This window comes from Ranitomeya imitator, chromosome 7, assembly GCF_032444005.1.
Source record: "Ranitomeya imitator isolate aRanImi1 chromosome 7, aRanImi1.pri, whole genome shotgun sequence".
Lineage (NCBI taxonomy): Eukaryota > Metazoa > Chordata > Amphibia > Anura > Dendrobatidae > Ranitomeya > Ranitomeya imitator.
The window spans coordinates 162,704,211-162,719,026 of record NC_091288.1 but is presented as its reverse complement, the minus strand read 5'-3'; the positions used below and the strand labels follow the sequence as shown (position 1 = coordinate 162,719,026).

General features: G+C 38.0%; 1 protein-coding gene across 13 annotated transcripts in view; it reads right to left on the bottom strand.

Annotated features, from left to right (window-relative positions):
• Nucleotides 1–14,816, bottom strand: part of RBFOX1 (RNA binding fox-1 homolog 1) — a 974,878-nt gene that overhangs the window by 220,775 nt on the left and 739,287 nt on the right. For all 13 annotated transcript variants that reach the window (XM_069733980.1, XM_069733986.1, XM_069733978.1 and 10 more), the window contains exon 7: nucleotides 14,722–14,775. In XM_069733980.1, coding sequence (XP_069590081.1) covers nucleotides 14,722–14,775 — 54 coding nt within the window. The remainder of the gene's footprint in view (nucleotides 1–14,721; nucleotides 14,776–14,816) is intronic.

Sequence of the window (14,816 nt, the reverse complement as noted above, 5' to 3'; positions counted from 1 at the left end):
TTATTCTGGATGTATAAGGTTTCTGGTTTCCACAGCTATTTTCCCTTTATTATTCCTGGGATATCTGCAATCCTCCTTTCTCCTCCCAATAATTTCTGCCTTGGTGCAGGCTTTTGGTTGTTTCTGCTGTCTACCCACCTCGTTTTTCTTGGAGGCAATTATTTCATTCCCCTGCCTTTTATATTCTATTTGTTCTTGCTTTTATATTTGCAATAAATAAAGACACAACTTTTATAATTCTTCTTTGTTTTTGGTCACGTCCTGCTGCTATGGCACATTTGCATATCAGTGTGGTATATAATTAGTGTATTGAAGTGCTCTTTGGCCTACTTCACTAAGGACTATGGGAATTATTTAAAGCAAAGCATGTTTCTTAAGAGGACAATATTTAGAAACCAGCTATTATGAGTTGTCATATCTAAAAGCCCTCACACACATTGCAATAAAGTTGGCCAAATTGCATTTTGTAGGATCACCTAACTATCCAATCTGTGTGGGGTCCTCCACAGTATTTGAAGGATAATGTCAGGGAAGAGAATGAATGGTCAGCTGGTTTTTCCATGCCCAATCCTTGTATTGTCTGGTGAGATAAGCCATTGCCAGGTGGGATTAGCGTTGACTTTCTTCTCTCTCCCTATTGAAACCTTATGAACTCTCAGCTTTGTGCGTATTTGTATGTGGGAGTCAATAGAGATAGTGGTCTCTTTGGCCAACAGCCATTTCAAGTGTATGGCCAGCTTCAGAACAATTTCTGCAAGCAGCCAAAAATTCTTATGCATTGAATATGCCTTGTAATATCTCCAAGATCCAAGATAAAGGGACTCTGTATAGGTGGACAGCTGTTTAAGCTTGTACTGTCTAATGTGTGTATATTAGTGATGAGGAAGTGTGCTCATTACTTGAGTTTTCCGAGCATGTTCGGATGTTCTCCAAGTATCTTGGGCGTGCTCCTAGAATATGTTTGTGTCGCCGCAGCTGCATGAATTGTGGCTGTTAGACAACCTGAACACATACAGGGATTGCCTGTTTGTTAGGGAATCCCCACATGTATTCAGTCTGTGTAGCAGCCGCAAATCATGCAGCTGCAGGGACTCAAACATAACTTACGATCATTCCCAAGATACTCGGAGCACACCCAAGCATGCTGGGAAAACTCGAGTAACGAGCACACTCGCTCATCACTAGTGTAGATTATATGACATATTGCTCAATTTCTATCTGACATTAGGACTAAAGGACACAAGCAACACATTCAACAATAGCATTGGTTTTCAATTAAATAAAGTCTCTTTGTTTTCTGAAAATTTCGATTTTGGGTAATATTTCACTGTTCAGCAACGAAACCCCAAAGAGTTAGAAATCACATTTAAATCCTGGGAGAAGAGATCAGTACTTCTTACTCCTGGAACAATCAGCTTTATTCTCCCCTGAAACCAACACGTAGAAAGGTATATCGTATTGACCCAGAATTGCTTAAGTGTTCCATTAAAATGCAAATAGGCATACATGCAATTTAAGAGTGCTCTTGAACTTGTTACTGGTTTATTAGACCTGTCCTTTTCTGAAATCTACTTACTGCAGGATGCTTTTAAGACAACTTAATTCATGAAAAAATCTACTATGCATACACTGATAACTGTTAAAACATGGGCTATGGCACAGACTTATTGTAAAGTTCCAATTTACAATGTAAGAAATATACTAGGGTTTTCTCCACTACCATGTACAATGACATCACATTGTTGTAGATATTATATTATCTATGATATTGTTTCTTACAATATGTGTAGCATGATTTTGTTATTTTGCTTATGTTATGAAATGGTGTAACACAACTGCACTATCAATTTACATCACTCATAACTTATAAAACTTAAGATTATTTATTCCAATCCTAGCCAACCTACTTAGCACTGAGTTGAATTAAAATAATTCTGTTATTTCTTATATTCTTAAATTCTAAAAAATGCATTATTTAACAAATGCAAATTAATTCTAAACACTATAATTTACACAGCTATTTCTTTTTTTTTACTTGTTTATTTCTATCTAAAAATTTTAATGGACTATTTCATATGGTGATCCCTTTCATGGGAAATACATGCATTTTTGTTTTCTATTTAGTCAACAGAAGATTCTATATGATGAAGTTTCATGGTATGTAACACTGAAGTTGTCCATATGGATGTTGGGGCAAAAACTTTTATCACAGTTACTGATGATGATTTGTCAGCTCCTTTCACGCAGTTATATAGCTTATTTAGGAGAATATAAAAAGATAATCTCACTTTTCTTACAGCAATTAGAGTTTGTACTGACTCTCAGTGCCCATATCATACTGAACTGATGAATCATGGGGTTGATAGTTGAGTATAGAGCAGTAAAATGCAGGGTTAAGCTGGAAGTTAAAAAAGTCCCTGAAGATGATCAGAGAAGGCTGAACTGCATGGAAGTAAGTACAACATGAATAACAGAATTGCATAAAGTGATACAAAATCCTGTAGAGGTGCAAAAATTGAGAAAAATAATGCTGAACTGCTTCTTTAACTTTTGGGACTAGACACAGTACTGTTCTTGCTTTAATGATGATATGATATACACTACATAACAATTTGGTACATAACAACTGATCTCATGTGTGGGGTATTTTTTTCATGGATCTCTACTTTTGATGCATATTTGCATCTTCTGTCGATTTTACAAGATGTGTTAATTTTGTATCCTCTTGTGTCATGTAAAACTGTGATGTATTTATGGAGAGGAAACAAATCCAAATTTTCAACTGTATTTGAAGTTGGAATGATGTACTGTTTTTATGTTCTATCAGGTTTCCCCTTATCTATAATGATGACACAAGTCAACAAGAAATTCCCACAAAGATTGTATACCAGTTAGAGTACATTCTACATGGCTCGACATTCATTATAACGTTTATGTAAGTATTCGAGGGCATGACATGACTACTTTTTATTTAAAACTCATGTGTGCATTATATTAGGAATGCTTAATTCTGCCAACAGCACTTGAAAAATGAGATAGAAAAGGCGAAATAATATAAAGCAACAATAATATAGCCAGTACCTCCGCTCAACTATTAACCTAAAAGGTTTTGGATTTGATTTACAATGTGTTTCTTTAGTTTTGACTTTAATTATCTGCTTCAAGTTGTCAGGACATAACCATATCTTAGATTTGCATTGCATTAGGGGATCTTTCCTTCCTATCTCTTCTGATCTTGTCTTCTGAAGCAATTTAACACAATTCTAATTTTCTTTTGCATGCGGGGTGCTCTCCATCCACGGAAGTGAGTTATGTGTATTCAAGTGGCGCATCTTATGAATCTTGTTAAGCTTTACCGCCTTACAGCTCTCACTGACGGAATATTTAATCACAGAAATGAGTTGGCAGATATGATATACAATGTGGTTAAGCCTTGCAGCATGTGTCTTCACTGGCAATTGAGGAACAGGTGAATTTGCCATTTATCAGTCCTATCTTGACAGCTTTGTGTAACCTTCTGTTTTCTTACTTATTTATGAAGATTAAAGGTGCTTTAAATCAACACTTTCCCTGTAGATATATCATTTTTATTTCCAAAGTGGCCATTTTTTCATCATTTGCATAGCTAGTAAAAGAGAGCTTCTCATTAAAACAAAAGCCAACTTTGGAAAAAATGACTTCTAGAAAAAAAAAAAGGCTTGCATGTTTACACTGATTACCATTCTCAGATCTCAACGTAAGCCAAGAATATTATATTACACTGATTAATGATGAGGTAGGCTTTACTTTTTTTTTCTGGTGTTCTAATGTCTAATTTTGGAAGATATCTAATATATAATTGCCTAGAATACTACTTCCTGCAATTTGTGCCAACTTCCGTGGCTTTGTACGGAGCTAATGTCCGGAGCTAATGTCCGGAGCTAATGTGCGGAGATAATGTCCGGAGCTAATGTCCGGAGCTAATGTCCGGAGCTAATGTCCGGAGCTAATGTCCGGAGATAAGTGACGTCAACAGTGTCCAGTGTCTGATTGGTTGCCGCCTGCTGCGAGCGACCAATCAGAAACATGCCGTACTGTGACACACTCCGCCCGCCATTTTGGTGTGATTTTTGAATTTTTACCTCACAGCAAGTTTCTACTGCGTGGAGTGACATTGCTCTTCAAGCTCCTGCCAAATTTCGTCAAAAAAATGATAATACCATTTACCAAAACTATATATATTTAGTTGTGAAGTGGTTCAGTGACATTTTCACACCAATTTTGAACTTTTGTTTGGTGTTTTCTCCATATACTGCCTATTATTTTTGTTCTTTCTTACTATTATTTATTAATTGTATTATTCTTACATTTGAATAAATAAAGTATATATGGATTCTAGACTCCCGATTCTTTAGAATCGGGCTGCCATCTAGTAGCTATATAAACATGGCTTTTAGAGCCATTACCAATACATTGTGGCTTTGGGTTGCTCCTCTATGGACCAAAAAACTAGATATGAGAACAACAACATTAACAAAATTAAATGTATCAAAAAGAAATCACCATGTTATATGATGTAATAGCTGTTTATTTTCTTTGCAGGGTTGAGAGGTATACAAAAAGAACAATATGTTGCAGGTCTGTAGCCTAGGGCCATTTTACTTGCAGAGCATTTTTTCAAGATACATCAACAAAAGTATTGGGACTCACCTCTTAATCACTGAATTTAGATATTTCAGTCATTAAAGGGAATCAGTCACCACATTTGACCTATCTAAGATATTAATAAGAGCAGAGAGGTTAAAGAATGCTGAACAAAGTGCTTTATATCAGATGTCTTGTTTCTGATAAATCATCTTTTATCACTTTTTGTAAATGACCTCTTCCAGGCTATGGGGAGGACGTTGCCTTAAAGGTAACTCTGCCTCCAGAGCTTATTTAAGTGGGAGTTACCAGAGTGATGGGTAATGGCTGCTCTCTGCTCCCCTTGTCTCACTGCAGAGCTGTGTGTGATTATAGCTGACACATCTGCAGGTTCCTCTCAGCTTCCAGACAGACAGGGTTGTAATGTTGTTAGAATACAGCAGAGCTCAAGGGAAGCAAAAATGTGTCTGCAAGAAGATAAAGTTCAGTTCTCTTGTTCTATTTTAGTTACTTGTCTCACTGGTAACTCCCCCTTCATGTAAAATAATCTCTGGAGGCAGAGTTATCTTCCAGGCAATGTCCTCTCAATAGCCTGGAAGAGGTTATTTACATGAGAAAAATGTGAATTTCTCTGGAATTAGACATCAGATCACAGATATCAAGGTATCGGTTTATGCAGCTTCCTATGACCTGCGTCCATATAGATGGTTTAGGAAGATTGATCCTACTGACAGATTCCCATTAAGAAAGAAGATGTGTATGGTTTTTAGATCAGTAAAAGTAACAGAGTGTAACATGTTTGCAAGAACTGCTAAAGAACATGGCTCAAATTAAAAAGCTCAAATGGATTCTTCCTTAGTCAATGATTTGCTAGCCTGGAAATTGGGTGGTGACATCATTGAACCAATCTACTATATATAAAGCCTACTCTTATTCTGCACTGTCTACACTCTTCTCTTTGTGACATACAGTACAGACCAAAAGTTTGGACACACCGTCTCATATAAAGATTTTTCTGTATTTTCAGGACTATGAAAATTGTACATTCACACTGAAGGCATCAAAACTATGAATTAGCACATGTAGAATTATATACTTAACAAAAAAGTGTGAAATAACTGAAAATATGTCTGTTAGGAGTCGAGTTTCCTCTGCTGCACAGGGGGAATCTCGATCCGTCTCCGCTGCAGTCTCCCATTCTCCTCCAGCCGCAGTGGAGTCTGCTCAGCAGGGACGTCGATCCCAGCGTCTCGCTCAGTCTGACTCTGTGCGAAGAGTTGCTGCTGCTTCTCCAGTCTCTGCCATTAAAGTCAGTGCTGGTCAGCAGCGAGCGGACTTCTCTGGGACTAAGTCCTTGTCTGCACGTACTGAGCATGCCCAGGGTAAGATCTCCCGTTGGAGATCGAGGGTCATGTGCTCAGGCTCTGCAGCACATTCCATTGGTCCTCTTGGCAGGTCTTGGAAGGGCAAAAGTGCTGTAGCCACTTCCTGTGCTGAAACTATATAAACTGCGCATGACCGCACGGCCATGCGCTAGTATTGTCTCATAATGTTATATGTGTGTGTGTAGATGAATGTATGTCGATGGATGAAAGCTCCTAAATATCCCTCCCTAGAGTTGTTGTCTGCTCGCGGATGTTGGTAGCTATCTAGCGCCCGACTAATCATCTGCACGATACACACATTACAGCGTCCTCTTGCTGTGTCCGCCTGTACGGCGCCGTGCGCTTGCCTTGCGCTTTCCATACCCAAGCCAGTGTGGTTGGTGGCGTCCGTCAGTGCGGCATCGCTCGCACTCCTGTGCATTTATATATTTATTCTTAGTTTCCTTACACACCCAGTTGTGGTGTAGTGCCTAGGGTCTAATCGGACTTCAATCCCAGTTGGGGTTAAGTACGCTGACTACTCGCCTGCACTTTAGGTGCGGTACCGCGATCCTGTGACGCAACAGGATTGCTCCCTTCACGCTGGGTGAGGTTGAACCCACGTGTATATACTTTAGTGTACCGCCATATAGTCTGTATTTACTAGCAGCAGGTTTTCACCTGCACGGTGGACCCCAGACTGCGAACGCATCTATACCACCTTTCTTGGTGCGTTCCGCCAGTCCTAACAATGTCTTATATTCTAGGTTCTTCAAAGTAGCCACCTTTTGCTTTGATGACTGCTTTGCAGACTTTTGGCGAGCTTCAATAGGTAGTCAACGGGAATGGTTTTCACTTCACAGGTGTGCCCTGTCAGGTTTAATAAGTGGGATTTCTTGCCTTATAAATGGTGTTGGGACCATCAGTTGTGTTGTGCAGAAGTCTGGTGGATACACAGCTGATAGTCCTACTGAATAGGCTGTTAGAATTTGTATTATGGCAAGAAAAAAGCATATAAGTAAAGAAAAACGAGTGGCCTTCATTACTTTAAGAAATGAAGGTCTGTCAGTCTGAAAAATTGGGCAAACTTTGAAAGTGTCCCCAAGTGCAGTGGCAAAAAACATCAAGCACTACAAATAAACTGGCTCACATGAGGACCACCCCAGGGAAGGAAGACCAAGAGTCACCTCTGCTTCTGAGGATAAGTTTATTCGAGTCACCAGCCTCAGCAATCGCAGGTTAATAGCAGCTCAGATTAGTGACCAGGTCAATGCCACACAGAGTTCTAGCAGCAGACACATCTCTACAACACTGGTTAAGGGGAGATTTTGTGCAGCAGGCCTTCATTAGGTAAGTTATATTTTGATCACATGATACTTTTTATACGTGTTGTCCTACTCCAAGCTGTTCAGGCTTGAGAGCCAACTACCAGTTAAGTAAATCAGGTGATGTGCATCTCTGTAATGAGGAGGGATGTTATCTAATGACATCAAAATCCTATATAAGGTGTGCTTAATTATTAGGCCACTTCCTTTCATTTGGCAAAATGGGTCAGACAAGAGATTTGATGGGCTCAGAAAAGTCAAAAATTGTGAGAAGTATTGCAGAGGGATGCAGCAGTCTTGAAACTGCCAAACTTTTGAAGCGTGATCACCGAACAATCAAGTGATTCATGGCAAATAGCAAACAGGGTCGCAAGAAGCGTGTTGAGCAAAAAAGGCGCAAAATAACTGCCCATGAAATGAGGAAAATCAAGCGTGAAGCTGCCAAGATGCCATTTGCCACCAGTTTTGCCATATTTCAGAGCTGCAACGTTACTGGAGTAACAAAAAGCACAAGGTGTGTGATACTTAGCGACATGGCCAAGGTAAGGAAGGCTGTAAAACGACCACCTTTGAACAAGAAACATAAGATAAAACGTCAAGACTGGGCCAAGAAATATTTTAAGACTAACTTTTCCAAGGTTTTATGGACTGATGAAATGAGAGTGACTCTTGATGGGCCAGATGGATGGGCCAGAGGCTGGATCAGTAAAGGACAGAGAGCTCCACTCCGACTCAGACACCAGCAAGGTGGAGGTGGGGTATTGGTATGGGCTGGTATAATCAAAGATGAACTCTGGGACCTTTTCGGGTTGAGGATGGAGTGAAGCTCAACTCCCAGACTTACTGCCAGTTTCTGGAAGACAACTTCTTCAAGCAGTGGTACAGGAAGAAGTCGGTATCGTTCAAGAAAACATGATTTTCCTGCACGACAATGCTCCATCAGATGCCTCCAACTACTCCACAGCGTGGCTGGCCAGTAAAGGTCTCAAAGAAGGAAAAAATATTGACATGGTCCCCTTGTTCACCTGATCTGAACCCCATAGAGAACCTGTGGTCCCTCATAAAATGTGAGATCTACAGGGAGGGAAAACAGTCTACCTCTCGGAACAGTGTCTGGGAGGCTGTGGTGGCTGCTGCACATAATGTTGATCATAAACAGATCAAGCAACTGACAGAATCTATGGATGGAAGGCTGTTGAGTGTCATCATAAAGAAAGGTGGCTATATTGGTCGTTAATTTTGGGAGGTTTTGTTTCTGCATGTCAGAAATGTTTATTTCTAAATGTTGTGCAGTTATATTGGTTTACCTGGTGAAAATAAACAAGTGAGATGGGAATATATTTGGTTTTTATTAAGTTGCCTAATAATTCTGCACAGTAATGGTTACCTGCACAAACAGATATCCTCCTAAGATATCCAAATCTAAAAAAAAAAACACTCTAACTTCCAAAAATTTTAAGCTTTGATATTTATGAGTCTTTTGGGTTGATTGAGAACATAGTTATTGATCAATAATAAAAATAATCCTCTAAAATACATCTTGCCTAATTATTCTGCACACAGTGTATTGCTCCTGGACCAGCTGTCCTCTTGCCTCCTAGTCCAACCACGCCAATAGCTCTGATTAGCAGCTCATTGTCAATATACAATGTACAATAAAATCTGCTAATCAGTAGTGTGGGCAATATCAGTTTTCTTATCACTTCTACATCTATAGAGGACCAAACTCTGATTGTGGCATAACTGGCGCACCCAGTAAAATAAGTGATACATCAGTGGAATCTGGAACTCTTTCCTTTTATTACACTGCCCTCAGATAAGATAAGCAAAAATCTGGAGACAGATTCTCTTTAAATTGACTTGAATGATAAATTTGGCACAAAATAGAAATATATATTCTTTCTGAAAAGTAAAATATATTTTAGAGGCTCTTCTAAACTGAATACTCTTAAAGGAACACTATACCTTGTCTAACGGTAGATGCATCAACCATAACAAAATTGTGGCATGACTCTTTAAGTATTGACATGAGACACAACACAATATGTTTAATTTTTGCAGTGTTCCTTTAATAAAATGTTTGTTTTGACATGTGATGTTTCTTTGTGATGACATTTTCTATTGTAGTCTCCGACTGATTTATTATTTTTAAGTAAGGATTCTGGCATAACATGATAGCTCACGGCACAAAATTCCATGGATTCCATAGGTATGTGAAGGAAAAAATGATTTATGACTCTTTATGAACTAAAAGGCATATGATGGTACAATAAGGCCAAAATATGCTATATGCATGTGACCTAAGGGTATGCTCAAAACTTTGGAAACAGTTTTGGAAGGAATTCCATGCCAAAATACACATCAGCGAGTATATATTTTTTTTGGTTTGTTTTAGTGTGGGTTTTTAATTGGATCCTCTGAAAAATGCGAATAGAAAACTTTATGGGAACATTCTGTACCATTATGATTTTCGGCATAGTAAATTTTGGGACCAAAAAAAAACGTATTTCAAAACCAACACAATTCTATATAAAACAGCAGCCAAAGGATTGATTGCAGCATAGAAAGCATTTCCAAAAAAGTAAGCCATTAAGTCAAGAAATGTATTTGTTGGTTTATATTTAGGATGATTTAGACCTTTAGTCAATGGGCTGGCATATACAATCTTTATGTAAAAAGATATATCATAAACTGAATTGACCAATTTATTTTTCCTGCATATCCCGTTTAAATGAAGCCATGAAAATAGTATTCATTCATAATAACAGTACTAATAAAATGGTGTCATATTTGTGAAGGAGCATATTTTTACATAAGTGCTGTGCATTCTTCAAGTTGTGTTGAGGATGGTGATAAAACATGATTCATAATTCTAAATTAATACAGTTGTAATGGTAATTAAAGATTCTCATTAGAAGGTACGGATGCCTCCCATGTGCTAGCCGTAAACCTGCACTTGGGAATTCAAGTGGTTATACAAAAAAAAAAAATCAATAACCTGCCATTTTATAATTAAAAGACAAAGTAAATGTTAGGGAAAATGTACTAAATTAGGAAAATTACTTAAGGAAAGATTGAAAATATTTATTTTAATTTACCAAATATGTGAACTCCCTTTGCCCTCCATAAGAAGACAATTAAAAGTTAGATTGTTAATTCTGCATAAACTTGAAAATAAAATCAATAATTATGAGATTGGCGCACAGAGTTATTTTTCATTAAGACAAAGCAATTTCTGAAGATTTTGATCCCGGAAGGCTGAAACTTTACTTCTTGGCTACGCATATTGGTGTGCAATAAGTCTTATTTCATTGTTAAAGATACTTACAATTTAGCTCAGATTTGTCTGTAGATGTTTTAATTTGTGTGAAATAATTAACAGCAGGCAAATGTCGTGCTTGTTAGGTTCATGTGAACAATAAAGTATAGGAACAAAGGACTCAATTCATCAATGTGTTTTTGCTAGTTTTCTGGCGTAAAGCACTTTGAAATGACGCAAAATTTGTGCATAACTTGAATATGCACAAAAATGTTGTGACTATTGACTTTTTTTTTACAAAAGTCCTACCCAGTGAAACTGTCTAATTAGTCAGTGCTATCAATTATACTAGTAATGTACTCCAGTCCCAGACTTAAGAAACTTAATTTCTGGTTGTGGCACAGAGCAGTATAATTAGGCAGTAGATTCAATAAAGCACCACACCAGAGTTTTTTTTTTTTTGCAGTACCGTTGGAGGGGTGCTACTAATCTAAACTCCCTGCCCTTCATCTTATACTTACCAGCCGCCGTCATATCATAATCTTTTATCGGTGCCGTTCCAGTCGATCTCCAGCAGTTTGTGACCTGCCGGGTTGTTCCAGTGTTTGCTGGGTGATGGGTGATGGGTGTTTGCTGGGTGATCTAAAAGTCACAACTCAATGTAAGTGTATAAGAGCCAGAATGCGGCCAGAACGTGGCTCTCATAGACTTATACTGAGAACTTCAGACAGTAACCTCGTACTTCTGGTCACAAGATGGCGGCGCGGAACGGGCGCTGCTCTGGAAAGCGCTAAAGACAGCGGCTGGTATGATAAGACTAAGTTCAGGAGACTTAGATTAATAGCACCAATCCTGCCCTAAAATAAAAAATAATTGCTGAAGTGGTGCTTAAAGAGGATATTGAGGCCAGCATGCAGCCAGCGAGTAAGGAAATGGTGAATCATACACCCGAAAACTCCGCCCATATGACCGAAAACTGATCCCGCCAAATTCAGGTGACAGGTTCCCTTTAAATATAGTCCTCAATATAATATGGAAACTTGTCTTAAATTAGCATTTCCATTTCGGAATATTAATCTCTAAATCCGATATACTCTGCATGGGTGTCATCCACAGTTTTGGAATAATTGTGTATGACACCCATGCAGAGTGACTCAGTGCCAAGCATCTTTGGAAGTAATAAAGTCTTCTTCACTGCACTGGTGAGATGTGTAGTCAATTAAGCGAAACTTAAAAGGAGTCTGTAAGCACAAAATTACTGTTGAAACCAAGCACAGAAGCTCGATGCATCCTTTACTAGCCAAACACAAATCCCCTACTTCCCTCATGCTGTTTCTTGATTGGCCCTCTAATTTTTCTGTTCACAAGCCCCCAATATTGATTTAGTCTGAAAAGCAGAGAAATGCGCGGCACTGCCCCCAACACTCGGGTCCCTGTTAGACCAACTTCGGGTGGTAACAAATGTGTTCCTAGATGTCACTCTCCAACAACCATAATAACATGGGACTTCGGGTGCTCTTCAGAAATGACAGTCTATTGTCCACAAATTCTTAAGAAGAGAAAAACGAAGGCACTCACCGGTCTTCCAAAAGATTCCTTTATTAACACCAACTGCAGATAAAATTCATGGTCGGGGGAGAGGGAGCCGAAGCTCATGTGAGCAGAGGGGGACGACGGCCGTTTCGCGCTGTGCCTGCGTTTTTACGGTTGTTGGTGTTAATAAAGGAATCTTTTGGAAGACCGGTGAATGCCTTCGTTTTTCTCTTCTTAAGAATTTGTGCCCAATACTGATATGTTAACATGACATATAATTTTTGAAGCCAATCACAAGCCAATATAATTAATGTGCTAAGATACGCAGAAATTCATTGGTAATGTGTTAAACCTTTTGTTTTACTTAGACTATTTCTTTTAAAAACATAAATGTTCTAGATGTGGACAGCCCAAGTAAAAAAAAAAAATAATAATCAAAAAAGAGGAAAAATATATATAAATGACATATTCACATCTGTTTCCAAATTAGTTTTAAGGCAAAACTTAATGCACAAAAGAAAAAAAAACACATTTGGATAGACTAATCAATAAATCACAGCCATATTAGAACCAGTAAAAAAAGCTAGAGCTTTCTCTCTGGTCTCCATGGTTGTGGGCCCTCAAGTCATGAAGGGTTACAGAGAACATGGTAATAGTGAAGGTATTATACTGTTAACTGTTTAATAATCCTGTATCGTATAAAATGAGAGAGCTGTATAATTTCACCATTCATGAATTGATATCTTCCCTGCTTGCATATCTGTAAAGGTTTGAGGATGTATAATCCTCTTGTAACCTTATTCAAATGTTATGCAGCATTATAGTTCTTACATCTGAAAAAAATATGATCTCTACAGTTCAATTTTACAAATGTCTTCTATTTTGCCAAAAAGGGGTCAATTCAGGTTTAATGCCTTTATCAAGTTACACCGATAGTCATCAAGAAATGTCCCACTACATCTCACCAACATCATATAGACTCATAGGAACATTTCACAAATCTTGGAATATGCCCCAAGTCATAAAGAACAAAATGAAAAGCACCACTTTATATGCATCAAATATTCATTTTATATGCTGTCTTCAAGAACAAAGCTGCTCTATATTGTGTCTGTGTGTATATTAATCAGTCTGGGAGCGTAGATGTAAAAATTATACAGAATTTGGCGCTCTCAAGACTTTCAAGCAACATTACGAAGTGGAAAGAGAAAAAGTGCCTATGCTCGAATGATCTCTAGAACTTTCCTGCTCACAAAACCAGATTTACTTAGACTTTACTAATCATATGATACTCTGTGAGCTGTATGTGGCTAAGCACATGACATACTTAAAATCATTATATTCAAACTAAAGATGAGTAGATATCTTTGAGTTTAGTTTAATTGTACTTGACTGTTGCAAAAATTCAAAATTTGCCAAAATGCAGCCACTGGTTGACATTTTGCGAAGCAATAAAGTGCCATCAAAAAGTTAAAATTATTTTAAAAAAGACTTATACTCTCCTTACTGCTCACCTCTTTAGATCCACTGCTCCTCATCCTCACTATTTGGCTATCGTCACATCTTTTGATCACCGCTAATCATGCTGAAGTCTCGGGACTATTCACTCTGAGTCATAATGTCTAGCTCTGTTGGGCCCAGGTCAACTTTGTGCATGCATGTGCAAGGTCACAGCACATGTCATGACACCACGGTATTATGCAAACCTGTACAGAACTGTCTCGGCCCCACATGAGCCAGAAGTCAAAGCCCTGCATGAAGATACTTCAAGGTCCTGGGCAAGTGGCAGTAATAAGAATATGCAATGAAGACCTGAAGGGGGATTGTAAGGAGTAGAGGGGTTGGAGAAGTGAGCAGTAAGGTAAGAATAAGGATTTTTTATTTTTAAATCTTTCAGTTATTATGCTCTGGGGTCTGGGGATACCCCAGTGCATAATAAGGGATATTATTTCAGCTGAAAATAACTTCACTATGAACCTAATTTTCTTGGCAAAATCCACGCAAGCAGGCAAATTCAAATTTTGCCTGATCTGTCCATCTGCAATAAATGTCGGGACAATAGAAAACACTTGAAAACTCTTAAAAGCCAATTTATGGTGAAACCAAATGTGAACTTGATATTTGTCCAATCTGTAGCTGTACCGCCATGGCATATGCTGTAGAAACATCCCTTTTATGATATATGGAACTGATTTTTTTTTAAAAAAAACTTATACACTACATGTGTGCAGTTACTGTCATGTGTTACTTTTCATTCCCTTACTATATTTTATGTTTATATAATTTTTACACAAGTATCAAGTATTTTGGCGCATGCTGAGTGTTTGGAATAAAGTTGTGTTGCTATTTGCTTTTAATCATGCTTTGTCAATCAGAACCACAAATCTAGATGCAGCCTACATGTTTAAGGTAAGCGTAAAGGTAAAGTCTAAACTGTGATTAGTTGCTATGCTCGACCGGTCAATTATTGCAACTAGACAGTTTTAATAGTTTAGTTATGATGTGTAATATTACAATCAATGCAGCAATTGCTCCTTTTATTTCTCTATTTATTCTACACAATCCACAATTAATTTACAATAATCATTTCCTTAAATAGAAAAGCTCTGAATCTGACCTGCATAGAATTCAGGACTGTAAACTGCACCGACAACAGGGTTTAACTTCCAGCCTATAAAGAAAGGATAAAATAAAGAAATAATTAATAATGTG